Genomic DNA, 27,990 nt, shown 5'->3' with positions numbered 1-27,990 from the left:
TAAAATGGAGAGATACTTTTTACTAATATTAAATTATTATATTTGTGGTATTTTACAGAGTGTAATTATTTTTAAGCAAACACCAGGAAATCAAGTAACACTCCTTTGTTTAGATGTTTTTTGCTTTGTTTTATTTCACGAGTTGAGTATGTTACACTCCAAGCATGTCTCTTGTCATAAAATCTCTAGCAGCATCCCTGTTATGCCATCATGGTCCAATCAATAGCTTTTCAGCTTTTCTTACATCCAGTGATATACCTCCACACATCACTTAATGTACTGACCCATGGTTTATTTCACTGTGCTGTAATGCTGCGCTCAGGCATGCATCAGATATTCAAGCACATTTATTGTGCACTCCATGCTCACTTCTTTAGTTTCTTCTGTGCAGCTTTCTTTTTCACCATTTGTAGGCGCTTCATAGCAATTAATTGTGATTCTTGTGAATTAGGACCCTTGGCTCCAGATTGTTGGGTGCTGGGATCTACAGCCGACTTGCCACTAGAGCTCCCACTGCTTCCTGTAGTGCTGCCTACTCCATTGTTACTGCCTATTTGACTGTTCATACTACTTCCAGATAAACCAACACTTGGGCTTGGCAGGCTTGTTTTGCTGACATTGTCACTGCTCATGGAACGGGTGAGGCCAGTCTTCCCCAGAATGAGAGGCGGAAGAGGTTTTTGTGGAAGAGTACTTAAACTGCTACTTCCAGATCCTGGCTTGGATGCAGAGCTCGACTTCAGAGGTGCCAGGCCAACAGAACCGAGAGGCTTCTGAGCAGCAGATAAAGAGGGTGGTTTACCACCAGTGCCTTGTGCTGAACTGGCAAGTTTAGAGGTCACAGGTGCTGTGTTGGAAGTCTTGCCAATTGCTAACCAGCCAGTAAGACCACTTGCAGCAGAGGACGATGAGCCAGTATTGGAGGAATTCCCAGAAGATGCAGATGAAACCTATACAATGTATAATGTGTGAAATCATTAAAAACTACTACATACAATTCATGCTGCATCACTGCACAAACACAACTAAACAAACACTTGTACATGCTGGGTTTCCATTACTTGTCAAGGAACAATAAAACAAGGCATATTATTTTATTGGTCAGCACATTTACTTCTCAGCATATGTTTTAAGCTGCTTAGAGGAGGAACTTCAATCAAAATTTCCCCTCTGCTCCAATATATTAGCCATAATACTGTAAAGGTGGCCATACCTCTAGCGATGATGGGCAGATTCCACCAAGAGACAGATCTCTCTCTAAGTGAATCTGGTTGGAGAGAGATCGATTTCAGCATGAAACGTGAGTCACGTACCTCACGTAGTTGCCGGCATGCATGTGGGCACATGTAGGATGTCACACACGTGCCCATGTTATGCCAGCAACCACGTGGGGCGGACATGGAACCATCGGTGGACACCAACAGCCCCAAGCCTGGGGCACTACGTTTTACACTGGGGGCCAGTGCCGGGGGTTCCATCACGTTCATCCAGATATTGCAACTCTGTTACCATCGCACACATGATCGACTACATCAGCCCGACATCTTGGATAATGTCTGATCGATACATGTGTCCAATTTGGCATGCTCTTGGCGGCACAGATTTTCATCTGATTCGATTACAATAATGGAATCAGGTGGTTGATTGGCCGCCAAGTCGCCTGATGTATGGCCACTTTAGTTCTAAGTTAAAAAAAAAATGCCTGAAAGTTAGTAGGGCTACTAATCCGTGTGGCTGCACTGAGCCACAGTAAGCTCTCCAGGCTGAGATTGTTGTTTTATGTCTGCAGGAGATAAGGATCCTTAAAGGAATCATCAGCCAAATATTAAAAAAGCTGATTCACTTACCTGGGGCTTTCTCCAGCCCCTTGAAGCCGACTGTCCCATGCTGACAGCTCCGCTCTCCGCCACCGTCCCATAAGGTCGTCCTTACTGCGCATGCGTGAAGTGCCGCTGTCAATCAAGCCCACGTTGTCCGCGGCTTACTGCGCAGGCACAGAACTATTGCGCCTGCGCAGTACGCTGTGGACAACGTCGGCTTGATGGACAGTGGCGCTTCACGCAGGCGCAGTAAGGATGACCTCGAGGTCGACCTCTGCACCGTGCGGGGATCCCGAGACGGCGGCTGAGAGCAGAGCGGTCAGCGTGGGACAGTCGGCTGAAAGGAGCTGGACAAAAGCCCCAGGTAAGTAAATCAGCTTTTTTATTATTTGGCTGATGATTCCTTTAAGGGCCCGTTTCCATTACGCGGATGCGATCACACTGCACCACATATAGCCGTGGGCGACTTCCTGTTGTGTTCCGGAAGTCCAGATGCGGCCACCTGTAATTTCCAAGGGGTATCAGATGTGTGCTGTGGATATCTGCAGCATGCATCCAATTCTTTTCCTGGGTCGCATCACAACATTCGCATTCAATGGAAACGACTCCATTGACATGTATGCTGCCCTGGTGGTCCTAAACATAATGCAAAGATGGGAAACCACTTGGGGCCAAATCTGATGGCTCTGAGTGTCAGAGTTTGAAAGGTATGCACTGATAGAACATTCAATAAAAATGTTTTCCTACTTTATTACCCTACAGTTACCATATTTACTTTTGTGTACAAGTAATATTGTCCATTTACAAATTACAAGTTCCCAAAGTACAGTTTATCTGCTCTGAAAGCTGCCATTGCATTTCATTCAAGCTGCTTTTTAATATAAAATTAAAATCTTCTAGTGAGCTGTTCTGAACGGTGTGCAGGCTTGAAGCACAGAGAGCTCCTTTTCAGTTGTTACACACAATGTAACAACATCGGAATGTAAACAAAGATAATGTTATCTCAAGTCTGGATGGGGATCTTAAAGTGGACCCAAATTAAAAATACAAGATTTCAGAAATAAAATCTATTTTCTAAATTATAATAATAAATAGCAGCCTTTTTTCAGCTGCATGATGACAAATATAAAATATTTTACATTTATTGGAGGAACCCCTCCCTTCCTTTCAAATTACCGGGATTTTTCCGGCAAACTGGTGGAGTAGATGGTGTCCGGCAATGGAGGAATTGCTAATGGCTGCCCCCAGTATAACCCTAGCTATGAAAAGAGAAGGGTGAAAAGCATGCACTGAAATTATCATGTTTGAAGGAGTGTTTATTTATCTTTGTATGTGTCACAGTGGTGCAACTAAATATTTTTAATAAAAAAAATGTTTGGTTTGGGTCCGCTTTAAAGGGAAGGTCGGAGATGATTAAAAAGTGAAAATCTACTTACCTGGGGTTTCCTCCAGCCCGTGGAAGCCGTCCTGTGCCCTCGCTAGCAATGGTGGTTCCCAGTTCAGATGCCGGCCTCGTCAGGTCGGCATCTACTTGCGCTTCAGCGTGCGGCTCACGGAGTCACACTGATGTCATCCGGACTATACTGTGCAGGCGCAGAACTACAGCGCCTGTGCAGTACAGTCCGGATGACGTCAGCGCGACTCTGTGAGCCGCACACTTAAGCGCAGGAGGCATTTTGTACTTGAGGGGACCCCGAGCCATTGGCGGGGAGCGGAGCTGCGGCGAGGGCACAGGACGGCTGCAAGGGGCTGGAGGAAGCCCCAGGTAAGTAAATTTTTGCTTTTTAACCACCTCGGACCTTACCTTTAAAGGGGTTCTCCGGTGTGTCTTAAAAAGATAAAACTGACACTTATCTGGGGCTTCTATCGGCCCTCTGCAGCTGTAATGTCCCACGCCGTCCTCATCCAACCCTCCGTTCCCCGCCGCCGGTCACTGTCTAACTAGAGGAATAGAACTGCAGCTGTGCGGCCGTGCGCGGCACTGGGAGCTCACTGCGCAGGCGCAGTACTGTACTGCGCCTGCGCAGTAAGCTCCCGATGACGCGTGCGTCCACGGCCGTACAGCCGCAGTTCTATTTGTCTAGTTAGATGAATAATTAGACAGTGACCGGCGGCGGGTAATGGAGCATCGGAGAAGGACGGCACGGGACATTGCAGCTGCAGGGGGCCAATAGACGCCCCAGGTAAGTGTCAGTTTTATCTTTTTAAAGGGGAACTGAAGAGAGAGGTATATGGAGGCTGTCATGTTTATTTCCTTTTAGACAATACAAGTTGCCTGGCAGCCCTGCTGATCCTCTGCCTCTAATACTATTAGCCATAGCCCCTGAACAAGCATGCAGCAGATCAGGTGTTTCAGTGGTTCAGACTTATAAGTCTGATCTGACAAGACTAGCTGCATGCTTGTTTCTGGTTTTAATCAGATACTACTGCAGAGAAATAGACCAGCAGGGCTGCCAGGCAACTGGTATTGATTAAAAGGAAATAAACATGACAGCCTCCATATACCTCTCTCTTCAGTTCCCCTTTAAGACATCCTCAAGAACCCCTTTAAGCTGAAGGTGCTTTTGTGTGCAGGACAAAGTGCTGTGTTTAACTGTTTGAATGCCGTTCTGCTACCTTTTTTTAATTTTTGTAATAGTAGCTTTAAAGCTGTAAGGAATTTTTTAGAGCAAAGAAGAAATGCTGAGTTTCAGACCACTTTAAATATAGAATTGAAAGAAATGTTATAAAATTGTTTGTTATGACTTTTTTTCCTCCTGTTTCACCTATTACAAATGTGCTACACACATATTGCTTGAACTCATCTATAGATCTCATAATTATCTGCACCACTTTGTTCTTTGTTATGTGCACACACATTATGTACATGATCATAGATTTCCAAAATGTGGGGTTACAGAGCAATGCATGAGTGATTTCTACGCTGCTATGTCCAGGCTTCTGCACACATACGTATCTAACAATAATTTAGACAAAAGGAAGGAGCACTCTCTCGCTGAAACAGAATAATATTGACTAAGAAAATAAAAAACAGTTTACTCAGCACACATAATCCAGCTTCTCTATTGTTATCTCAGCTAAACAAAACACAGCTTGCCAGATGGTTCATTGATCCTTTGACAAATTGTGTCTGTTTGAAACAGCATTAATAATGAGGGGAAAATATGAAAAGGAAGGATGGTGGCCGTCCACTGCCCACAGCTCCTGGCACATGATGGAAACATTCCCGCTACTCACAGATACTTGGTTGGAAACTGTATGTATGTATGTTGGTGTGTATGTATATACATACATATATTTTTTTTATTAGTGCTAGCCCTAGCTTGACTTTTCATTTGGTACAGCAGCATAGGGTCAGGAAAGTTTACTGATTTTGGAAAACAGAGGAAAGGTAGCATTGGGTGTAGATAGTTGAGCAATACTAAAATACACCTGACCTTTGATGGATATGGAGACGGCCATATATATTTGCTTTTAAACGATACCAGTTGCCTGGCATCCCTGCTGATCTCTGACTGCAGTAGTGTCTGAATCACACATCTGAAACAAGCATGCAGCTGCTCCAGCCAGAGTGCAGTCAGAGCACCTGATCTGTATGCTTGTTTAGGGTCTATGGCATTAGAGACAGTGGCTCAGCAGGACAGCCAGGCAATCTACATTGTTTAAATGGATATAAATATTGCAGCTTCCATATCCCTAATGTAGAAAAATCGGTCCAATAGCTCACACTGCTAAAAAGTTCCAGCACCCGGGAGTCAACCAGTCCACACACAGATTAGTATATAACTAAATATACTGTAAAAGTATACAACTAAATAGAACAAAGGACAACTGGGTCCCTACCTGGATTTAAGCAATACTAGCTGCTTTTATTGTACCATAGTTACAAAACACACAACGTTTCTGCCGACAGGCCTTTCTCAAATAATTGCATTTAAATTACATGAAGAATTATAAAACACGCACGCAGAGAGGCGGGCACAACCTTAGTAGAGAGGGTGCGTTTTGTAACTATGGACACCAGAGCATTAAAGATCGCAAACGACCGCTCACACCCAGGCTACCGCTTCTTTAACCAGCTCCCCTCGAGCCGGAAGCTCCGGTTCCGCTCCATCTACACCAGGACCTCAAGACACAAGAACAGCTTCTTTCCGTCGGCTGTCAACCTCCTGAACTCTCTCCATGGAAATGGCCATCCTCACCCCACAATACCATGACACACACACTGAAGCACTCCGCACATAGACTGCGCTCCAGCTAAAGCATACCTTTTGGCTTTTTTTGTATTATAACCTATGCCACACTGTCCTCCTCCGCATAAAGGTCATATAATGTTCTGTATTCTGTAAATGTTATGTTCCTACTGCATGTCCTGTCCTGTATCTGTAACTATATTGTGTATCAGTACCCTGTACGTGCCAAGCCCAATTCCGGGCACGACCCAGTCGTGCTTGGCGAAATAAAAGATTCTGATTCTGATAAAATCAGCTACTATTGCTTAAATCCAGATAGGGACCCAGTTGTCCTTTTTCTATAGCTTCCACATCCACCTCAGGTCAGTAGTCCTTTATCCCTTTAGAAAACAATTTAGATGCTTGTCGGTGCTCTAGGGCCTAGGTTCTCAATGTGCGGTACGCGTACCCCAGGGGGTACTTCTGATGGTTCCAGGGGTACTCGGGCTTGATATAATTAACCGAGAATACAAATTTAGAGTTTTATAAAATGATAAATCTTATTTAAACAACACCAAATTAGTATTTTAGTTAATTAAAAGCAATAGTAATTGCTTGGAAATGGTTTAGAACCAATTATCATGTACTATGATTAAATATATATTTGTCAAGGGGTACTTGTGATAATGATTAATATGCTAGGGGGTACTTGGTGAGTACAGGGTTTTAGAAGGGGTACATACCAATAAAATGTTGAGAAACACTGCTCTAGGGCAATTTATTTTAGCACATTTTTTATTTCTTATTTGTTACATTTCCCTGCTTCTAACTAGTACTGCTGTAATGTGTACGCATGGCCACTTGTCACTAGGGGGCATTGTGAGACAATAACAAAGGACTTCTGCTTTCAGTTTCTATATTTTCTGCTAGCAGAGAGACATCAAAGCATTCCAAGAATTTACAGCACAATGAGTTCTGCGGACTGAGGACAAAAGCAGTGCACCTATCCCAAATGAGATAACTCTATTAAAGCTGCTAATGGGTTAAGGAGGGTTCTAGTTTGGGAAAATAGGAAAGGAGAAGGATAACATTATTTAGTATTAGTGTTAGCATTGGACAATTAAAAAGGCCAATTGGAGGGGTCTTGACTGTTGGTGTTCATAGCCCCACCCCTTTCTTTATTGTAAAAGTTTATATATTTGGTGCCAGCCGCTTGTATCCTTAATCCCCTGATGACGCTAGTTTGCGAAACCGGTTGGGAAGGAGACAGGCGGCACCTTCATACTGTCCTTTACTGCTGACCCATACACGCGTGCAACTTTCCCGGGGTTCCCATTGCATGGGCCCCGTATGTAAGTTTTGTTTTTATGCTATTTTTAAGCTGTTTTTACTATGAAAACTCTATATTAAACGGTTTACACTTTGAGTTTTCCGTTTGTTTGTTTTTTATGATGTTTACTGATATCCATTTGTGAGAGGAATCATTGCTGAATTGGTGGATCCTGGACAGACTGTTGCTTCCTGATGTCCTACCAAAGCGTTGATACAACCTTATAATGTGGGTTGTCACCAGCTGGTAAGCCTCTTTCCTTTTTTGGGTATCCATGATTGCAGAGCTGTGCCGTGAACCCAATATTTATTGTGGTGGAGATTTGCCTGCTTTTATCCTTTGTTGAAGACTCGTCTTTTGTTTTTGGACTCTGCGCTGAGCATATATAATTTATCTGTTTGTGAACTCTGGACATCGTTCTTCTCTCAGCAGTGGCCACTTTGTTTCCTTGGCGCTGATACACATATGCAAACTTAATTAAAAAGGCCAGACAGGGTTAGTCACAGACAAGACTGTTTGGGCACCTTTAATGAGGGTTAGCATCAGACGTCAATAAGAAACTGACGAAAAATGAGGCAAAAATAGTGCCAATATTTGTACACATCTTCAGTGCTACCGCTACTACTTCCTACAGATAAAGCAGACTTGTTGTGGGTAGAGTTCAACAATAATATGTTCACTAGCATTGTTCAAAGATTTCCCTGTGCATCCTATCCTATAGACAAACATGTCCAAGTACACTATTTGTAATGCTCACAGTAAGTCAGTTATCTATGCTCACACAAATAACGGTTTAAATTGACATCAAGTGCAGAAGTAGTAAATTTTACTGAAAATAGGTCTAGTAATGGCACGGCTATAAGTGCTGTTCCAACTATGTGGAGTAAAGTAGTCATTTTCTGTGAAAACTACACAGAAACATGATCTACACTATAGTGAGGCTTTAGTGCTTGGACTAACAAAGTACAATTTCCCCGACCAGAGGATTCTCTTTAGTGGGTTTTCTGTGGATGTTGCATGATTTGTACCTGGCAGAATAAAGTAAAAAGCAGTAACAAAATAAAAATATATACCTTAACTTCTGATCTTTTGAAAGCCAGGAAGGAAGTAGCAGAATCGGGCTTGGGCTTCAGCTCAGGTTTGATGATGGACTGGTCCTTCACCACAGGCATTGCTGCAGATGCTGTAGAAGAGGTTGGTTTCTGGGCTGGTTTCTGATTCTTCTGTGCCTGTGGACAGAAACACAGAAACACGGAACTGTTACATATTGTAACTTCACAAAATGCCTACAGAAATATCTAAACTACACTTGTCAGCCTGTTTCTCTGACCTAACCTACTAGGGTAAAGGAACATATGTTGACAAAATTCAATGTTTTTTTTTTTTATTATTTTACTAGCTGATGGCCCGGCGTTGCTTGGGTATGTAGTCAGCTGGTGTTGGCCCCGCCCACTTTTCTAACCCTAACACACACTCATTGAAATTAAACAAATCTGATTGGCTGTGGCTCCACCCTCGTTCTGAATTTGAACCCTAGTCACCCAATGACCAACTGTACCAGGTTTGTGGCTTGTGCCATTAACAGTGCAAGAATGGCAGCAATTAAATATTCCCCTTAAAAATCAATAGGTTAAATTTGATTGGCTTTTGTAGGCTCCACCCACTTTTCTGAATATTAATTCCAGTCACCAACTGTGCAAAGTTTGAGAACCCTACAATTAACATTATAAGAATGGCTGCAGTTTACATTTTCCCAGTGAAATTTGTATTTGTCTCCGCCCACTTTTTGGTTATGGTGATAAAAAGTATCCTGTATGTTATTCCAGGTAATGTACTATGTGTGTGCCAAATTTCAATCAAATCCATTGTTGCGCGATTGAGTAACAAACATCTAAACTTTTGCATTTATATTAGTGAGATTTTCTACTTCTGGTCAGACTGGAGAACAGTTAGACTAGAAGAGTAAGGGCCCTTTTCCACTAGCAAGCGCAATCACAATTGTGCTGTGTTTGCAATTGCGCAGGTTGCTTTTCCCACTTGCTGCAATTGCATTGTATAGCCGTTGGGAAAGGAGCGTGATCTTGGCGAGAATCGTGCCGGCCAGCAATTGCAATTCAGGGGAAAAATCGTGGTAGTGGAAAATGAGCACCACGATTTACATGTAAAATGTGATGCTCTAGCGATTGGCTAAAACGGCTGTGTTCCGCTTTTCGAAGCGAATTTCATCCAGTAGAAAAGATCCCTAAGTAAGAAGCCAGATCAGATGTTAATGGTTATATGTCCTCTGTAAACACTACACATGCAAACACTATATAGATATGGGATAAGGACATCAATAACCCCCCCCCCCCCCAGAAAAAAAAAAAATCAGAGGTTACTTCAGCTAAAACTTAAAAATAAAGCAGCATAGCATTGACCCAAGGTAGCATTCGTGCAGCAGGTATTGAAATTACTGCAATATCACCCGGCATAAATTCAATAGCATTCTAGAAACTGTTCTGATTACATTTCAAAACCGTGACAAATAACTCTCTAGGTTATCTTCCTGAATGTGTTTACATAATTGACTTGATACCAGAACTAAGTAGAAAAGGCAGTCAGTAATGGGAAAGTGGGTGACAGGATTCTGGTGCAGGTCTGAAGGCTATCCAAAGGGTACAGTAAAGCTGGCCATACACTGGCCCGATTTGCCACCGTTTCGACAGCAGATTCGATCACTGGGATCGAATCTGCTGCCAATCGTTCGCGCTACACGCCGAATTTCGATCCATTTCGTCCGATCCCGTCGATCGCTCCGTTCGGAAAATTACCGTCGATCGCCTGCGGGTAGGGAGCGTGTCGCTAGCGGCGTTCGATTGCCCGACGCAATAGAGCCGCATACATTACCTGCTCCGCCGGCGTGACTACCCCTGGTCACCGCTGCTCCGTGTCCGCGCTGGTCTCCGGCATGCTTCAGTTCCTGAGGGCGCTCTACTGTTTAAACTTCCTGCCGGGCAGGAAGAAGCAAAGCATGCCGGACCTGGAGACCAGAGCGCAGACAGAGCAGCGGTGACCGGGAGGACTCGCGCCGGCAGAGCAGGTAATGTATGCGGGCGGGGGCAGCAGCAGCACCACAACAGATTGTGAACGGTTTCAGGCTGAAATCGGTTCACAATCTGTTTGCAGTAAAGGAAGCCATACAATCCCTCTCTGATCAGATTAGATCAGAGAGGGATCTATCTGTTGGTCGAATCTGATGGCAAATCGACCAGTGTATGGCTACCTTAAGCTTTTATGAGCTCTACTGAGGTTTGGAGATTTTGGCTAAAAAAGTATTTGGGTATGCTTTATTCCCTCATGTATGCCCTATTTCATGCAGGAGATGAGAAGCCGAGGTGAGGAATTTTTCATAAATTGTACGTAAACTTGAAAGCGTATTAGATTATAAATTGAAGCAGATTCAAAAAATTGAAACAAGTAGAAAAGGGGAGGGGAAACAACTCAGATCTCATGAATATGTATGGTCAGATATGTTGATTTCTGGTTGTGACGGATTTAAGTGTCTTTCAGAATTTTAATTTATTTTTTGTCAATAAAGTTAGTTAATTGTAAATTATTAATTTTTTTTTCCAGTTGCCACTTTTTTTTGTTGAGCTACACTATTATGCAGAATCCACATTTCCGATCTGCAACCCCGCTAAACATGTGCATTCTCTAATTGGCCCAATACTTCAGTGTCTCCTAAATGAGCCTAAAATTTCTGCAGTAATCCAATTTCCGTGGCACAATACTGATTCTCCAAATGGTTCATGCTTCGAGTCTTGTGATTGGCCTAAAATTTCCAAGCGTCTGTGTCACAGGACCCCTAGTGGTCAGACCACAGATTGCCTTCCAATCGGTTTCTGCACCCAGACCATGCAAGCTTTGGTCGCGATCTTTGCGCAGAAACAGACAGGAATTTGGGCAGCAGCCCGACCAGAAGGGAGCCTGTGAAAATATGGGTGAGTACAACTCACACACTAGTTCATGGGATCTGCCACCACCTCTGTTTCCTGAGACAGAGGAACTCACTAACTGACTAGTCCTGCGAATAAAACGGTTAAACACACGATATTCTGTCTAGCCAACAACAAACAAACAGTAGCGTATCTTCAGAGACCCGGGATCAATTCTGTGTGTGCTGATAAGCAGAGTAGCGGAACAGTGAATGACTTAGGAAAGTCGTTTATTCACGCAATATAAATAATTAATATATACAGACAATTATTTAAAATCAACAATTATGAAAACAGTGATAGCCAGTATGAAAATAAAAGAAGGGAGAAAAATACTTAGTTCCTGGAAAGATGTCCTTTTTTGTGGGAAAAATCAGAGTTCTGGTTTTCAATCAAGTTCAAGCAAAACGGTTTCAAGTTCCTAGAGTTCTTTGTTCAGATAGGTCAGCAAAATGGCCACCAGCCCTATGTCCTCTGGCTGGCAGCAGATTGTCATGAAGATGGTAAAGGGAGGAAAACATCTGCCCGCCTGCTGGCCAGGTGCTTTTGATGAAGCTGGTTTGGGGGTGTGGCCATGCCAGCCCCTCTGAGTCACCAACCAATGACAGTTCATTCCCTCTGAGAGATTTTTAGGGCTAAACTTATGAAATGCTGTAACTCCTGAACCATACACGTTATATTTAGGAGGGTAACAGCTTCATACTTGTGGGAAAATACAGATTAATATGACATCAGACACGGCTAAGCCAGCGGGTCAGGCTCCTGAGAAGATTCATATCTCGATAATCGGCCAGTCTATCCCAATGAATTTCATATCAGCACGATGGCCAGATTTTACCGAACGAGACGATATGAATTTTATAGCTGTGCGACATACGGTTTTCATATGCTGACAGGAAATCCTACCACCCATGCTTTCTTATGGCCCCTGCCCGGTGCCGAATCGTCTGGCTTTCTATGGCCCCCCCTGTGGAGCCAGTTTCCTGGTCCTTTTCATGGGGACATCTGCTGTAGGGGGAATGAGCTAGGCCCTGCAGGGAACCCTGCCAGGTGCGAGATTCCTGAGTGGTGATGCATTCATGAGGGGTGAGGGGACTGCTTTGGCTCACAGGGGAACAGATCTCTGGATTTAAAACAACACAAAAATGTCGTTTTCGGATCGCTTGCATGACTGCACAGATCCGCCAGGGAGCGATCAGGAAAGCGACTGTGAATTCTCTAGATTCACCTGCGTTTCTCACGGCTATTCCGTGACAGTCTGCAATACAGTCCTCCCACGGAATGCCAATGTCCACTGCAGAAAGCCGTTTTCTGATTGGAAAGTTGGAAATGTAATTCTGTGGTAATTGCAAGCTCATCCCTAAAGCAGCTTGTATTCTATTTCTAAACCACTTTGTTTAATTTCCTGGGAGCCCTAAAATCTCAATGCTGAATAGCAGCCTTGATCTCTGACCTGGAGGTCTTCCCCACCTTTTCTTGCTTTCCACAAACCAATTGGGCCAGTGTTTAGCTGAGGAGCTCTCAAAAGTTTAAAGGGTGAAGCAGGGACTTAATGGAAGGTTATAAATGACTTTGGACCAAAGAAAAGCATTCAGACACAATTTGCTGCCAACTACAGTGTGAATTCACAAGTGCTGAGAATGCTGGCAGGGTTAATGGGCGGTACATGACTCTACATCACAACACAACCTATGGAACAGTGAACGTCCTCAGTATCCATTACTATGCATGGTTACCTTATATACTCAGGCTGCATAATATGTTGGCGCTTTATAAATACAATAAATAAATATACTCGTGTATAAGCCTAATTTTTCAGCACAAAAAATGTGCTGAAAAGTTACCCCCTCGGTTTATATGCGAGTCAGTAGAGCAGAACTGATGGTGGAGCAGGTTTTGTTACTGACAAAGGAGCGTAAGGATCATGCACTAGTCATTCTGCTCTAACCAGCTGGCTTCCTGCTGTGTCCGTGCCCCCCATCCACTGCAACATGGTGTGCAGAGTGCGCTGCTCATACCTGTTCCCCTGGCTTGTGGCGCAGAATGTACAAGCAGCATTGTCAGCTGTTTAATGATCGGGGATTCTTCCTGTGTGGCAATTGTTGTCTCTCATACCTATGAGGCCATCCAGTGGCATCTTGAGACACAGCTGTATCATCCTTGGTATACATCTGGCTATGGGGAGGGGGGCTGACTTGTACTGAGGGCACATATGGCTACTGTGGGGAGGGCTATACTGGGGGAAGGGGCTTATACGCGAGTCGCTTTTTCCTGGTTTCTGAGGGAAAAATGGGTACCTCGGCTTATATGCGAGTATATTCGGTATGTACTATTAAGCAATACATTCCTGCAAAACATAAGAGCCAAGTGCTGGAGTATATGAAAGGGTGACAGTGTTTGAACAGAATGCAGTCTTACCATTCTCTTCATCTGTCTAGTGCAACGAGCACAGTACCAGACAAGACGAGGGTCATTCACATCTTTATCTGTGACCTGAGGCTTGTGGCAATCCTGGTGATATAGATTATGACACTCCTGGCATTCTACCAGCTGGTTCCCAGAGAACACAGTCATCTGTCTGAAATTACAAGACAGCAAAAAAAAAATAAATCAATCTCCAAAAAGCTATAGCCAAGTTGTGAGAAAATGACTGACTAGGGCAGCGTGGTCAAACAGCCATGCTATGCAACAAGTCAATAGAGTAGAAAAAAAAAAAAGTATAGATAAATATCAGGTTTACATTATTTCTCGGTTTGGGAAGTGAAAAATAGCACTGATTACTTACCGACAAACCACACAGGCCAGGCCCATCTCCATAGCGAAATCATCAGCATTAGTTTCATCAAAGCTGGACAGATCCGGCATGGGTAAGTCCTTGCTGGATTGCACAGTAATAGGTGAGGAGCGAGCTTCTGGCTTCTCTAAACGGGGTTTCTTTGGTAAATCCACAGGTTCTCCAATATCCAGCTTCATCTATAACCATATATGAAAAAAACTAAAACAAAGTAGCAGCCAAAACCTTAATTGCCTCCAACTGGAGAACTTAGGCATTATCTTTTACTCAACTACCTGCATTATAGAAAATTCATGATATGATGGTTTATGAAAAAAATGTAATGCTATCATAAAAGATACAATGCCTCGGTTTGAATAAATCTGGCAGTCTAGGCTGGACTAGCGGGATAAACGCTGTTTATGCCTTACTTCTCTTTCTACACTAATATACTCTATACCCTACAGACGTTCTTTAATTTTTAATTGACCACTGCTCTAAATTTTCACTCCTCAAACATTGTTATCCTGGAAAGCTCTAAAGGTGGCCAATTTGCCATCAGATCGACCAACAGATAGATCCCTCTCTGATCGAATCTGATCAGAGAGGGATCGTATGGCTGCCTTTACTGCAAACAGATTGTGAATCAATTTCAGCATGAAACCGATCACAATCTGTGAAGCTGCCATCCCCCGGGCCCCCACATACATTACCTGCCCTGGCCGGCGCGACCGCGCTGGGCTCCGGCTGGCTTCACTGAACTTCCTGCCGGGGAAGTTTAAACAGTAGAGGGCGCTCTACTGTTTAAACTTCCTGCCGGGACAGGAAGTTCAGTGAAGCCGCAGCCGAACCCGGAGTGGAGAAGAAGACAGCGGAGACCAGGGGAGTCACGCTGGCCGGAGCAGATAATGTATTGCCGCTGTATTGCGTCGGTCGTCGGGCATTTGAACGCTGCTATTGACGCACTCCCGACCCGCTGGCGATCGAGAAAAATCTTCCGCACGGACAGATCGACGGGAACGATTAATTTCGGACGGAAATCATCGTTCTGTCAGCGTTTGCGCAATGATTTCATAGCAGATTCGATCACAGTGATCGAAATCTGCTGTATATCGGCGGGAAAATCGTTAGGTGTATGGGCCCCTTAAGTTGTACACTTTCTTTTGTTTATTTTTATTTGCAAATAGATGTTTTGCCCCTTGTAACATGTTTACATTTTGATGTGATTTTCTATGTGTATTTTGCTACTCACAATAAAAGATTTTGAAACTAAAACAAACAACAACAAAAAAATAAAGTCCCGATGGTGCATCCTCCATGTCACCAGGAGTAAATATCAAGCTAATCCAAAGTCTTATGCAAGCCGTGGCACAGCCAACAGCAACTGGTCACAAAAAGCCAGAACATTAGTAAGTATGTGTAATCTACAACTGGGACACTGTACAGGCTTCTCCAGGACTGCCTGGATTCCTTTTTTTATTTTATGATAGAATGGCTTCAATTCACTAAGGACTGGACGGTAAAAAAAAAATTGTGTTAGTAAAATACTGCATTCGGTATTTTAGACACACATGCGGTAAAGTTTGGTAATATACCAAAAACTGTTGCTTCAATACACTAAGCCCTGCTCGGTAATGCAGTCTCACCAGTGGAGTAGTTCTCTGTAGCAAGCGGTGATTCTTCTCCTACAACTGGCTGTACGAGAGCTTTTTTGTGTCCTAGGACAGATTGCTAGAGAGGCTTACTGCATCACTTTAGATGTGCATGCATGCTGTTAGAGGGCTCTCTTCTGTGTATCACTATATAGATCTGGGATGCAGGAAAGACTCTTTGAATGTCTATTTCTCCTGATTTATCATTCTCAAGTCTCGCCCGGCAGTGCATCGGATCAAATGGGGTGAGTAGTAGGAGGGGGGAGGCTCTCCCTATTAGCTGTTTCCTTTGTCTTTAACATTGCACTTTATGCTGATTGTTTGCTGTAATGCTGTTTTTTTGTTTTGTGTTTTTTACGCCACCATACACATTTGTATGGGCACCAGGCAGATTTTATATTAAGGTTGAAATGTTTGCACAGTTCCAATAATAACTAAATTGTATAAATAGGTGAACAGCATCACAGAAGTAGTACCAATGGACTCCTATCAAATCCATATCCTAATTTCATCATAAAATACATCCTTAACATTGTAGAAGCCTATTCAAAGATTGTGGTGTCCAGACAAGAAGTGAAAGCAGCAGATATGCTTAGAGGATTGCCTCTGTGACTAATACATATTCTCATCTACTGTAATACAGTTTTGATAAGACCCTTACACACTAAAAGGCTTCACCGGATAAAAGTGTGTGAAGGCATTAATAATCTATATATAGTTCTTATAATCGTAGTCCCTGTATTTTACCTTGTCGGATGTTCTCTTCTCAGCTTCCTTCTTGATTTTCTCTGGCGGCAGTGGCTTACTCAGGATGCTGCTTGCAGGAGTGCTGCTGACCACCTTCACATCTGGTTTAGGTTTAGGTAGTGTCATTTTCACTGCATCAATGTCCTTAATGAGAAATAGTAAAGAGACAGAATGAGCAGCAGCCCAATGGCAGGCGGTGTGCCGAGTGTGCAACGTGCTTCACCCATGTACTACTGAGACTACTTAGTACTACTTAGTCTACTGAGACTGTGAAGCAAACAAAAATTGCTATTTTTACCTCGTAGTTCCCTTCAGTAGTCTCTGTAGAGTTTTCCCGAGCCAAAACAAGGGCTTTAGACTCCCCAAATCTCAGGGCAAAATCCCACGACTTTCTTGGTCGTGGATTTTGCTGCCCGGGGAGGCAAAGCTTTGAGTTGTAACTCTGCCTCTACTGGCGTCAATGGTCATGCAGATTTCTGCCTCTCTCCGCCCCTCTCTGTGAAGGAAGACTGAGAGGGGCGGAGACCCGGGGCGACTGACATCAGTAGAGGCAGAGCTAAAGCAGAAAGCTCTGCTTCTTTCAGGAAGCGCTGCCCGGATTACCCCCGGGGATTTGGGGAGTCTAAAGCCCTTGTTTTGGTTCGGGAATGTGGCGGTTTACCTCTACTGAGAGAACTGAAGCAAACTACGAGGTAAAAATAGCAATTTTTGTTTGCTTCAGTCTCTCTTTAAAAAGTACAACAAGCTGGAATGATTGCTGTGTGGCATGAACAAGGGCTAAGGTTGGAACCAGCGGGCCATAGCCACTGTACATCACTACAATGCTTCCAGCTTGTATTATCTTTTAGAGCTATTTCTAATATGTTCTGATAAAGAAAGTCTGTTTAGGAGTTGTGCTGCATTTATCACGATTCAAATGAGAAAGAAAAATTAAAGAAAATAATAATACACAAGTGCCAATAACTTATTGGGCTTGATTCACAAAATTGTGCTAACTGTTAGCATGCTGTGAAAAGTGCTATGCGCGAAATTTCGCGTGGTAAAGGTTATCGGTCACCCGTTAACGCAAATTTTTGCATGCACTCTTTTCGTTTTTTTGTGCGAAAACATGTGAAAAGCCGTGCTAACAGCCGTGCTAACAGTTAACACCCTTTTGTGAATGAAGCCCATTGTGCTTTATAGCCTAATGTGGACCTTTGTACAAATCCTGGGAAGTAAGACAAAACTGGGAAAAAATACACAAGTCGTAAACTGTGCCTGTTCCTTCATGCCTCACTATGCTGTTCCTATTGGCCATGTTACCATGTTTAGTCAAGTAATATTAGTGACATGTTAGTGGGTACAAGTCTTTTATATTATCTTTTCTGTCTATAAAGTGGCATGTAGCACCAGGGCTGCGCAGTTGATATAAAAAAACATTCAACTCCAAATCCTCAATTTATGAAATATCCAATTCCAGGTACCCTACAAATGCTCTGACTCCTCGACTCCACAGCCGGGTGTAGCACTGTATTGCTTTATTTAAGGCAGGTAAAACTGTACCTAGAAGCCTCATGTGTTGGAACGATAGCAGCTTTTGCCCATAGCAATCAGTCTAATCAAGTTTAATATGCAAATCAACCCTGTAACAAGGACATTGGGAATGAGCACAAACATATCAAGGGAACCAACAGTTATTCTCTCATAAACTGAGGAAAGCCTTGTACACATACTAAATGGTAAGGCAGCCCCACTAAATCTAGTGTGTGCACAGGGGTCCCCCAATCCCCCTCGGTGTGTGTGGATTGTCTGACGAAGGGCATGATTCTCTTACTTCCGTGCCTGCTCTATCGGCCATCCTCCCTGCCTCCATAGCAACAGAACGCGTCACTAGCCTTCAGGCTAACGACATGTCTGCACAGCCTAGGCCCTGAACTGTCACCACAAGGCATTAAGTCCTGATCCCTGTCAGGTTTCAGCCCTCGTACGTATATATATGAAGCTAAAGGTAAACTCCAAGGGAATGGCCTTTCTGAATTGTTTAAGGGAATTGAATGCATTTTTTTCGGCAATTAAAAAAATCTGAATAATGAATCATCCAGTCAGCTGGTGAAACAAAATCCATGTAGCTCACTCTAATTGTATAAAGTCCTGCTGTCTTTATCTTCTACTAAAGAAAAATGGAAACTGCGAAAAACAGTTATTTCTTTTGTAGGAACAGCATTATTACTGCTCCCACTTTAACTTCTTTATAACTCACTCAATTGGGGTCACATTATGGGAGGTGCTGTAACTTAACTGATTATATCCTCATTCACCTACACAAACACACTTCTTACCTTCTGAGGTAGCCGGTAGCTGGTGTCAAGGCTCTTGCACAGAGACTCATCCAGTAACGCCTTCAGCTTGTCGGCAGAGTCTTTGCCCTTAGAGTGAAGATATCCAAGTGCCTTTAGGAAAACTGGATCCAACTCTGTGTTTATAACAGCTGCCATGGTTACACACCTAAAATAATAAGAGAGCAAATATCAGAGATGAACCAAACCTAGCAGTTAGATAGTAACATAAGGCTATGACTGATAGTCTGCATTTTTTAGCCATTTTGCCTGTTCACAATGAACTCTGGCTTGAAAAGAGACTAGAGGCTTCTAGACTGGACTGATTTGTTTTCAACACTCCTGTTGCCAATTTTAGCACAAGTGGAAACTGTGTTGTTTGAGACAGGGCTGTGGAGTCGGGGCAATTTTGGGCACCCGGAGTCGGAGTCGTTGATTTCATAAACTGAGGAGTCGGATGATTTTTGTACAAAATCCACAGCCCTGTTAAGTATTAGACTAAGGAGTCGGAGTCAAGAAGTCGGAGCCATTTTGGGTACCCGGAGTTGGAGGTTTCATAAACTGAGGAGTCAGAGGATTTTTGTACCAACTCCACAACCCTGGTTTAAGAATAAGCAGTGGAACACAATGGCGTTCAACAGCAAACCAGAATGCCTAACAGAGCCCAACAAACTCAAATACTGGAAGTATGAAAATGAGGAATTGAGGATTTCCTCAACTGGATTTTTGGTTAGGGTTTAGCTGATTTCTGCACTGCAAGCACAACTGAACTGGAGCTGCAGGCTAATGAGGTGGCTCTTTATGTTTAATGATCCCAACATGTTTTTCTTCTCCAGGGATCATAACTGTATCATTCCACTCCTCTTTACATGGACCGTCTCAAATTTTAGTGATTTACATTTTATTTTTTACTTGCTGGTACCATATGTGATGTTTTTTGTCTCAACCTTAGGGATGGGGTCCACTAGGCATGCTTTGGCATTGGCAGCGCTTGCTATGCCAATGGATCACTAGTGTAACCCTCTAAAAAGAGGGTAATGTACTGTGTTAATGCATTTGTATGTGTGAGGTAAACTAGCACCCAAGGCTAGAATTCGCCTTACAAATTAGCATGGTGGAACTAAATGGCGCATGGAGATATGGGCCCAAGCGGCTAAATGGTCGCATAGACTGGTTGCTGAGGCGACCATATCAACAAAGCAGTGGAACCTTCTGGAAGCTCCGTGCGACCAAGCAGAGAGCACAGCACAAGCGCAGAGGGGCAGAGCGCGTGAGACACAGCCAGAGGGAACTGGTTTAAGCCAGTTTCCCTCAGTGCTCTGAAGTCAGTCAGGAGGCGGCGGTGAAAGGGAGAGGAGGCTGTAGAGAGAGCATCCGCAGCAGTCACCCCATTAGGCAAAGCTTGGAAGAACAAAGAGAAATCGAGAGCCCAATATGATGTAGTATTGTTAAAAAAAAAAAACAATACAACAAAACAGAGGCGCTCAATTCTGCATTTAGACCCATTGAGTTATACTCCTGTTTACCTGATAAAGGGGACCACACCTGCGAAACGCGTTGCACTAAGGAGTTAAATAAAAAAATTGTATTGATATATTCTGACTCAATTGAGTTTTATATTTTTGAGGGAGGTAAGTCCACCTGAACATCCCCCTCTTTTAGACGGTTTTTGAACGTTTTTATTCTACTCTGGCGCCTCTGTACACCAAGCTTTGCTGAAAACATTAGGCAAAGCGGGGATCTGGCGGCCACCTAAAGATAACCAGCAGAGAGAGGAGGGCAGCAGTGAAAGAGCCAGGCAGTGACTGGAGGCCAAGTGAAGGGATAGCAGGCAAGATCCGAGCTAGCGCGGAAGGAGAGAAATCCTGTCAGCCAGATGAGTATAAGCCTTGCGCCAGCTTCAAGCCACAGTGTGTGTTCAGAAAAGGGGCCAGCGTTCAGTGGAGGTTTTCTGAGTATAGAGACAGTTAACCCAAGTTACTGAAGGGCATATTCTGATGAAAGTGGTGTGACTAAAATCTGCCTGTTTGATAAAGCCTTAAAGAGACAGTGGCAATGTGATGATAATCAGTTTATTGATGCAAGATAGATAGTGCTGCCCTGCCAAAGGAATAGAAACTGCAACCAAGTATATTAAGTGTGAGTGCCTTTCTGTCATCAGAAAAGTGATCAGCCTCTGTTAAACCCCCCCCCCCCCCCCCCCCCATCAGAATTAATACAGCTCAGCCCTTCACAGTAATCCTGATTCAAAGACATTGTTCCTGTCAATGAGCTCAGTTCATAGTTCATCAGTTGATGTGTTCTGCAGTGTTTGCTGAAAGTCTGGTTTGAGACGTGAACCAAAGTGTGATTTATGTGTTACCTAAGTGCACAGCCTAAGACAGAGAAAGAGAGCAGGACCGTGGAGATAAAGAGGACCTGTCAGTGAGAGATAACTAAATCTGTTAACCTGTCAGCATTAAAGAAGAGGAGTGGAGGAGTTTCACTGCATCTTGTGTTACTAAGTGAACTACAGTGAGAAGCGGAGTGACATCTGCACATAACAAAATTAGAGCTTATTCAGCACTAAGTTCAAATAGCATAAGAAAAGAGTTATATTGAAGTAGTGCGATATTGATGTATAGCTGGGTGCATTGGTTAATTTTGTGATTTTATTTTTATTTCTCTAACCCCTTTCTGATTGTTTAATTCTTTCTTTGTTTATTATTTTGGGAAGTCCTATTCAAACAAGTGGTGCTCAAGAGTATAGTAAGTTGAGAGATACAGTGTAAAGAGTCTGAGAGATCTTCTGAGTAAAGTGAACATTCTTTTGGATGCCATATTGCCAACCAACGAACTGTGGAAACTGTTCAGTACCGTATTGAAGAGAGTCCTTGATCCCCTAAGGTTTTGCTAAGCAATATAGCTTGGACTTGGCTACAAGGGACTGAGACTGTATAGGAGCAGAATTGCTCAGTAGACCCGTCCCTGCCCAAGCCCCTATACCTCAGTAATGGTACTGTGATTTAAAGATACCCGAAGTGACATGTGACAGAGATAGACGTGTATGTACAGTGCCTAACACACAAATAACTATGCTGTGTTCCTTTTTTTCTTTCTCTGCCTGAAAGAGTTAAATTTCAGGTATGTAAGTGGTTGACTCAGTCCTGACTCAGACAGGAAGTGACTACAGTGTGACCCTCACTGATAAGAAATTCCAACTATAAAACACTTTCCTAGCAAAAAATGGCTTCTAAGAGCAAGAAAGAGGTAAAAAGGGGATTTTTTATCAGTGAGAGTCACACTGTAGTCACTTCCTGTCTGAGTCAGTGACTGAGTCAGCCACTTACATACTTGATATTTAACGCTTTCAGGCAGAGAAATAAAAAAAGAAACACAGCATAGTTATTTGTGTGCTAGGCACTGTACATACACGTCTATCTCATCATTTCACTTCGGGTATCCTTTAAAGGTGTTGTATTGTGAAGTGGTTGATAATTGTACAAGATGATCTGTTGTAGCTAAAAATTCATCCAAAAGTTTCTGTGTAACTTAACCTTTTTATTCCGCAGCTTTTACCGGTGCACCGGCTTTGAAGATGAGAAGATTGTATTATTTTGACCTGTGATGTGCAAGGGAAGTGTAAATTTGTGTTAAGAGTTACTGGTTGAGTGAAGTTACCAGTTGACCGCTGTTAGGTCACAAATAAATCCTTGATATTCATATCTGAGTCAGTGTCTGGTGGATTCCTCTCAGCCGGGGCCGAGTGCTAAAGGATAAATCGGGTTACACTAGTGGTCCCAATAGCAACGTTGTGATCGTGATTGCATCAGTGTCTACAATCATGATCGCTTCATGAAAAAGCAGCACTTCTGCGATTTAGCAAAGTACCCGTAGTGGGTTAGAGCCCTTACTCTGCAAAATAAAAAAAAAATGCCTGCTACACAAACTGCTGCATTTCTGAGGCCTCTTTCACATCTATCAACGCGTGCAGGCGCCGTTTCCTGCACGCGTTATATGCCCTGCGGCGTGTCGTCGGGAATCTGCTGTGTGATGCAATCAGCGGCGGTAGCTATTAATTGAACCTGACCGAAAATGCCGGCTCCCGGCGGATCGACGCTCCAGGTGCGTCGAACCGCAACGCACCAAAACGCAGCATCGGGTGTGAAAGGTCAAATGAAAGTCTATGGACTTTCATTTTACCTTGGTTAACACAAATAATTGCCTTTGCGTTGAAACCAGGGCTGTGGAGTCGGTCCAAAAATCCACCGACTCCGACTCCTCAGTTTAGGATTCCTCCGACTCCTCTAATTTGCATATTACAATTTTGTTGATTAAAAGTATGTAACATGAAATTCATCTCTTAACTGCCAACGCTTAGGAATTTTACAAGACAACTGAAGTAAGAAGGATATGTAGACTACTATATTTATTCCCTTTAGACTAAAACTAGTCCTTGGTAAGAGTACTTGTAAAAGGTACAAACCGGAAAACAAGAACATCTATCAGGCCCTAGGCAATGTAAGTGTGGGTACATGTAAGAATGATGTGCAGGTACTCTGCAGGGGGAATGAGGAGATTCTTCCTCTATTACACATTCTTCATGCACAATCTGAACAAGGTTTTATGGGTGACAGACAACACCTCTGTGTTCAATGTGCACAGCATTCTCAGTGGATTCCTTGCAGCTCTGTGGGGAGTGCATATGTAGAGTATAGTACTACTGTGTAACAAAGTAAACCTGAGACAGATGAAATTAAAGTTTTATACATACCTGGGGCTTCCTCCAGCCGCCTTCAGGATAATCAGTCCCTCGTTGTCCTCCTCCACCACCTGGATCTTCTGCTATGAGTCCAGGTACTTGAGCCAGTCGGGCGTAGTGCCGCATGCGCACACTCCGCCGCCAGGAGCATACTACACCTGTGGCAGCACTATTGCGCAGGTGCAGAATGTTCCTGGCTGTGGGAGCGGCATGCGGCCGGAAAGCGCTGACTGGCTGAATTACCAGGACTCATAGCAGAAGATCCGGGTGGTGGAGGACAGCGAGGGACTGATTAGCCTGAAGAGGGCTGGAGGAAGCCCCAGGTATGTATAAAACTTTACTTTTCATCCGTCTCAGATACCCTTTAATTTGAGGTCACCAAACCAAATTTTAACAACATATCAAATTATTTGATTTCATCAGCAAAGGGAGTGCATACATTTGCATAAATCAGCATCAATGCAGAATTATTTCCATCTCATTGACCATCTCGATTAGTGACACAGCTACACATCAGGCTTTATTCTTACAGAATACATGTTATTTAGTATATATAAGAGATTCCTGTGCACACATCATATATACAGTCACAATCAGATATGTATATCTGACCTTAAAAATACGGGGACTGCTTTATTGAAGCAGCACAAGTAACTAATTTTGATTGGTTTATTTCATTTTTGTGGACTAAGCACAGCTATTACCGTATATATACTGTATATATACATTATTTTTAATGACTATTATCTGAGAAATAGAACATTTTATCATATTTTCTATTTTAATTACAGTTACAAATTCATTAGGAGTCAGAGTCGGAGCATTTTTTCCCGACTCCGACTCCAGGCACCCAAAATTGCCCGACTCCACGACTCCGACTCCACAGCCCTGGTTGAAACGCACGAAAAGGGCTCTGATGTGAAAGAGCCCTCACAGTATGATGCAGAGTTTGCCAACACAATATTTTTAAAGTAAAATTATAGATGCAAGAATGCAATTAACTTTCTACTGCAGAGTGTTGGCAGGGGAGCACACTTGCAGAAATCGATCAAAGCTATCATTGGGTGGCTCTGTTAAAGCACTAGATTTGATCACAGTGACTACGATCGCAGCTCAGTTCTATAGCACACCACACAACTTTTTGTAGAAAACAAGAGACAACAAGGACACTCTTCTTGGAACTCCACTAGCTATGAGGATAATAATAAACAATTCAAAAACAAAATTAAATCCTTACAGATACTGCAAAGACAATAGTCACAGAACAACACAATACACTTTAAAACAGGTGAGTAACATGAAGCATACACACTGTTGTAGTACTAGTCAGACTATACAAGGAGGACACCTGTGAAGTGGAGAGGTACAGATGCAACTTGATTGGCAGAGAGCTAGCTGGCACGTATGCCTACGGGGAGCCACACATCGCCAATAACAAGCATGGTTGCAGGTAATTTAGAGCATTTCCCCCTCCAATCTTTTGAATCATTTTTACCTGCGTTGGGCATTCAGAAAATTCAGTACAGCAAGGACAGATGAAACGGATTACAACTTCCGGGTGCAACTCAGCTGTGTGCTCTTCCCCTGGAAACCCGGCACAAGCTAAAGTTCCGCATGCTAAGTATAGAAAAATGTGCGTTGATACTGTATGTTATTCTGCACTCACAGTCAGTTCTCGCTTTGAGTGATTTTTAATGTAATCTGTGCAGTGATAACAGAGGTCTCTACACAGGCGACGTTCTAAAGCGCTGTCTACGATAGAAGCTGCTAGGAAGTGTGAGCTCTGCACATGGATGGGCAGCAGCATGGGCAGCTACCTGATCATGATCAACCAAGAACCAATACACTGACTGAAGAGTGAGGACTTCTGCACATAGGTAAGGATAGTATAAACTGCATGGCTCCCAGGCTACTTCTAGACGCAGAACGTTGTTATGTGCCACGTTTCCAGTCGTGGTTTTATTTGTATAAGCTTCAATGCCCACAACAATTAACATTTAGTCAGTTTCAGTGGACAATTTGCACTATCTATTTATGGGTCAAAGTATTACAGCAAGATTGATCATTCGTATTACATCTTGCAGTGATCTATTCTATTCTCCATCACCTTGTTGATCAAGACATTTCCAGTCAGTACAGTCAATGTGGTACAGCTTAAAATCAACTTTTCATTAATGTTTTTATCCACAAGAACTGGAAATTGCGCAGGCTGAACCTATATGGTGCACATGGCTTATCCGATTTGGGAAGTTAAAGACTAAAGCCTCGTACACACGTGAGACATGTCGCCCATTGGGGATAGGGATCTGGTGATATGACGTGTTGTTTGATTTTGTCGAGTAGTACTACCCAGGAAATACTTTATCGGGTTCTACTACCATTTAGATAAAGTGAGGGAAATACCTTGGTGGTCTAGTGGTCTTGCTCACACTAACTTACCCCTTGACCTCTGCCTCACACTAACCTCTCCTTCACCACTTTTAAAACAAACCTTCGCACTGCTAACACTAACCTCTGCACTCCTAACACTAGCCTGCTTGTGGGATGCCTATCAACAAGCCGGGAGAAAGATATAAGCACAGCACTACTACGCATGCACAGATGTGGTTTTAGGATGCCTCGATAAGAAGGATAACTCAACATTACACAGGTCCCTCAGGCGATATTGCAGGCATCCACCTGACTTCCATGTGACTTCACACCTATGCTACTCCATCGGCCCTCCACAGAGGGCAGGCTACTAATGTATCTGTACAGCTCCAGCCCTGCAATATCACTGTGCATGTGGGCAGCCATCTGTATAGTGCAAAGGTTGACAATGCATTGGGAAACAAGCATGCATTCACAATGAGCATAGCGACTGAGAGCCTCTGCCCTTCTTCTTTTCTTTGGGCTTTGAATGCAGAGTTGACAATGTACTCTAAAAATTCTCCTTGAGTTGATTGAGTTCATGAAGAAACACGATTGAATTGATCAGGTGATTGATTTGTGAGTCGTATTGGCCAATTGTGATTATCTGTAATTTTTTTCTTCCACTTTTACACAGGAATTATATGTGAGATCTGATTATGTGATCGTGACCAGCCAGACTCTTGCAATTCGGTCACCACTTCCACAGAGTTTGATAATAATTTGAAATAAATTGATAATCTCTAATGCTCACTGTAAACCCAGCAGGTGGTGGAAGGGACCATAAATGTGCATCTAACAATATTCATTGCACTCAGTTCAGTAGTGCTGTGGCAGGTTAGATTGTAGTGCAGCAGATTTAACGTGAACCCGAAGCAAGGAAACTCGCTTCAGGTTAGATACGTACCTATATAGAGGGAAGACTCTGGATTCCATAGAGCTTTCCTGCTTCTCTCTCCATCCCGTTGTTCCAGTGCCTCTCCCTGTTGAAGTTATTCAACCTGCTCATTCGAATACCGCTTCGGGACTCAAGCAGGCTTCAGAAGTACTCACATCCCAGAATACCTCCAAAGAAGAGGGGATCTATACTGTGTATGTACTGCACATGTGCAGTATGGATGTACCCGTCTTCAGAAGCACTCGGAGGCACGAGTATTTCCACAGTCTGCCAAGGAGTGCAGAAGACATAGCTGGGCATGTACAGTGGTTTGCAAAAGTATTCGGCCCCCTTGAAGTTTTCCACATTTTTTCATATTACTGCCACAAGCATGAATCAATTGTATTGGAATTCCACGTGAAAGACCAGTGCAAAGTGGTGTACACGTGAGAAGTGGAACAAAAATCAAACATGATTCAATTTTTTACAAATAAATAACTGCAAAGTGGGGTGTGCGTAATTATTCAGCCCCCTTTGGTCTGAGTGCAGTCAGTTGCCCATAGACATTGCCTGATGAGTGCTAATGACTAAATAGAGTGCCTATGTGTGTAATCTAATGTCAGTACAAATACAGCTGCTCTGTGACGGCCTCAGAGGTTGCCTAAGAGAATCTTGGGAGCAACAACACCATGAAGACCAACCACACCAGACAGGTCAGGGATAAAGTTATTGAGAAATTTAAAGCAGGCTTAGGCTACAAAAAGATTTCCAAAGCCTTGAACATCCCACGGAGCACTGTTCAAGCGATCATTCAGAAATGGTAGGTTTACAGTTGTGCAATACTCCTTCCAAGACAAGGCCGTCCACCAAAACTCAAGGGCCAAACAAGGAGAGCACTGATCAGAAATGCAGTCAAGAGGCCCATGGTGACTTTGGACGAGCTGCAGAGATCTACAGCTCAGGTGGGGGAATCTGTCTATATAGGACAACTTCATGCACTGCACAAAGTTGGCCTTTATGGAAGAGTGGCAAGAAGAAAGCCATTGTTAACAGAAAAGCATAAGAAGTCCCGTTTGCAGCTTGCCACATGCCATGTGGGGGACACAGCAAACATGTGGAAGAAGGTGCTCTGGTCAGATGAGACCAAAATGGAACTTTTTGGCCAAAATGCAAAACGCTA

The 27,990-nt window shown here is 43.3% G+C and overlaps 2 protein-coding genes across 4 annotated transcripts in view; one reads left to right on the top strand and one right to left on the bottom strand.

Moving 5' to 3' along the window:
• Window positions 1-104: 104 nt before the first annotated feature.
• INTS12 (integrator complex subunit 12) lies at window positions 105-25,119 on the bottom strand. The gene is made up of 7 exons (XM_068231382.1): window positions 25,020-25,119; window positions 18,787-18,952; window positions 16,469-16,612; window positions 14,082-14,269; window positions 13,715-13,874; window positions 8,396-8,551; window positions 105-950 (listed from the first exon to the last, which is right to left on the bottom strand). Exons 2-7 carry the CDS (start codon window positions 18,940-18,942, stop codon window positions 366-368), a joined length of 1,389 nt encoding a protein of 462 aa, XP_068087483.1. The 5' UTR covers window positions 18,943-18,952; window positions 25,020-25,119; the 3' UTR covers window positions 105-365.
• The window catches only part of GSTCD (glutathione S-transferase C-terminal domain containing), a 186,279-nt gene continuing 183,396 nt past the window's right edge, over window positions 25,108-27,990 (top strand). For 2 of the 3 annotated variants that reach the window (XM_068231367.1, XM_068231360.1), the window contains exon 1: window positions 25,121-25,401. The gene's annotated coding sequence lies outside the window, so the exon portion shown is untranslated. Of the gene's footprint in view, window positions 25,402-27,990 lie in introns of all 3 variants that reach the window. The other variant, XM_068231343.1, reaches the window with a different exon arrangement.

Source organism: Hyperolius riggenbachi, chromosome 1, assembly GCF_040937935.1.
Source record: "Hyperolius riggenbachi isolate aHypRig1 chromosome 1, aHypRig1.pri, whole genome shotgun sequence".
Classification (NCBI taxonomy): Eukaryota; Metazoa; Chordata; class Amphibia; order Anura; family Hyperoliidae; genus Hyperolius; species Hyperolius riggenbachi.
The sequence above is the reverse complement of the archived record's forward strand: the minus strand, read 5'-3'. Positions and strand labels throughout refer to the sequence as shown.

What these genes read in the sequence shown, in the direction of transcription:
- INTS12 (XM_068231382.1), bottom strand. Translation starts at nt 18,942, where the DNA reads ATGGCAGCTGTTATAAACACAGAGTTGGATCCAGTTTTCCTAAAGGCA. An exon ending in CTGGCCTGTGTGGTTTGTCG is followed by an intron (nt 13,875 to 14,081) that starts GTAAGTAATCAG and finishes TTGTAATTTCAG; the next exon opens with ACAGATGACTGTGTTCTCTG. An exon ending in CTAGACAGATGAAGAGAATG is followed by an intron (nt 8,552 to 13,714) that starts GTAAGACTGCAT and finishes TTCTGTCCACAG; the next exon opens with GCACAGAAGAATCAGAAACC.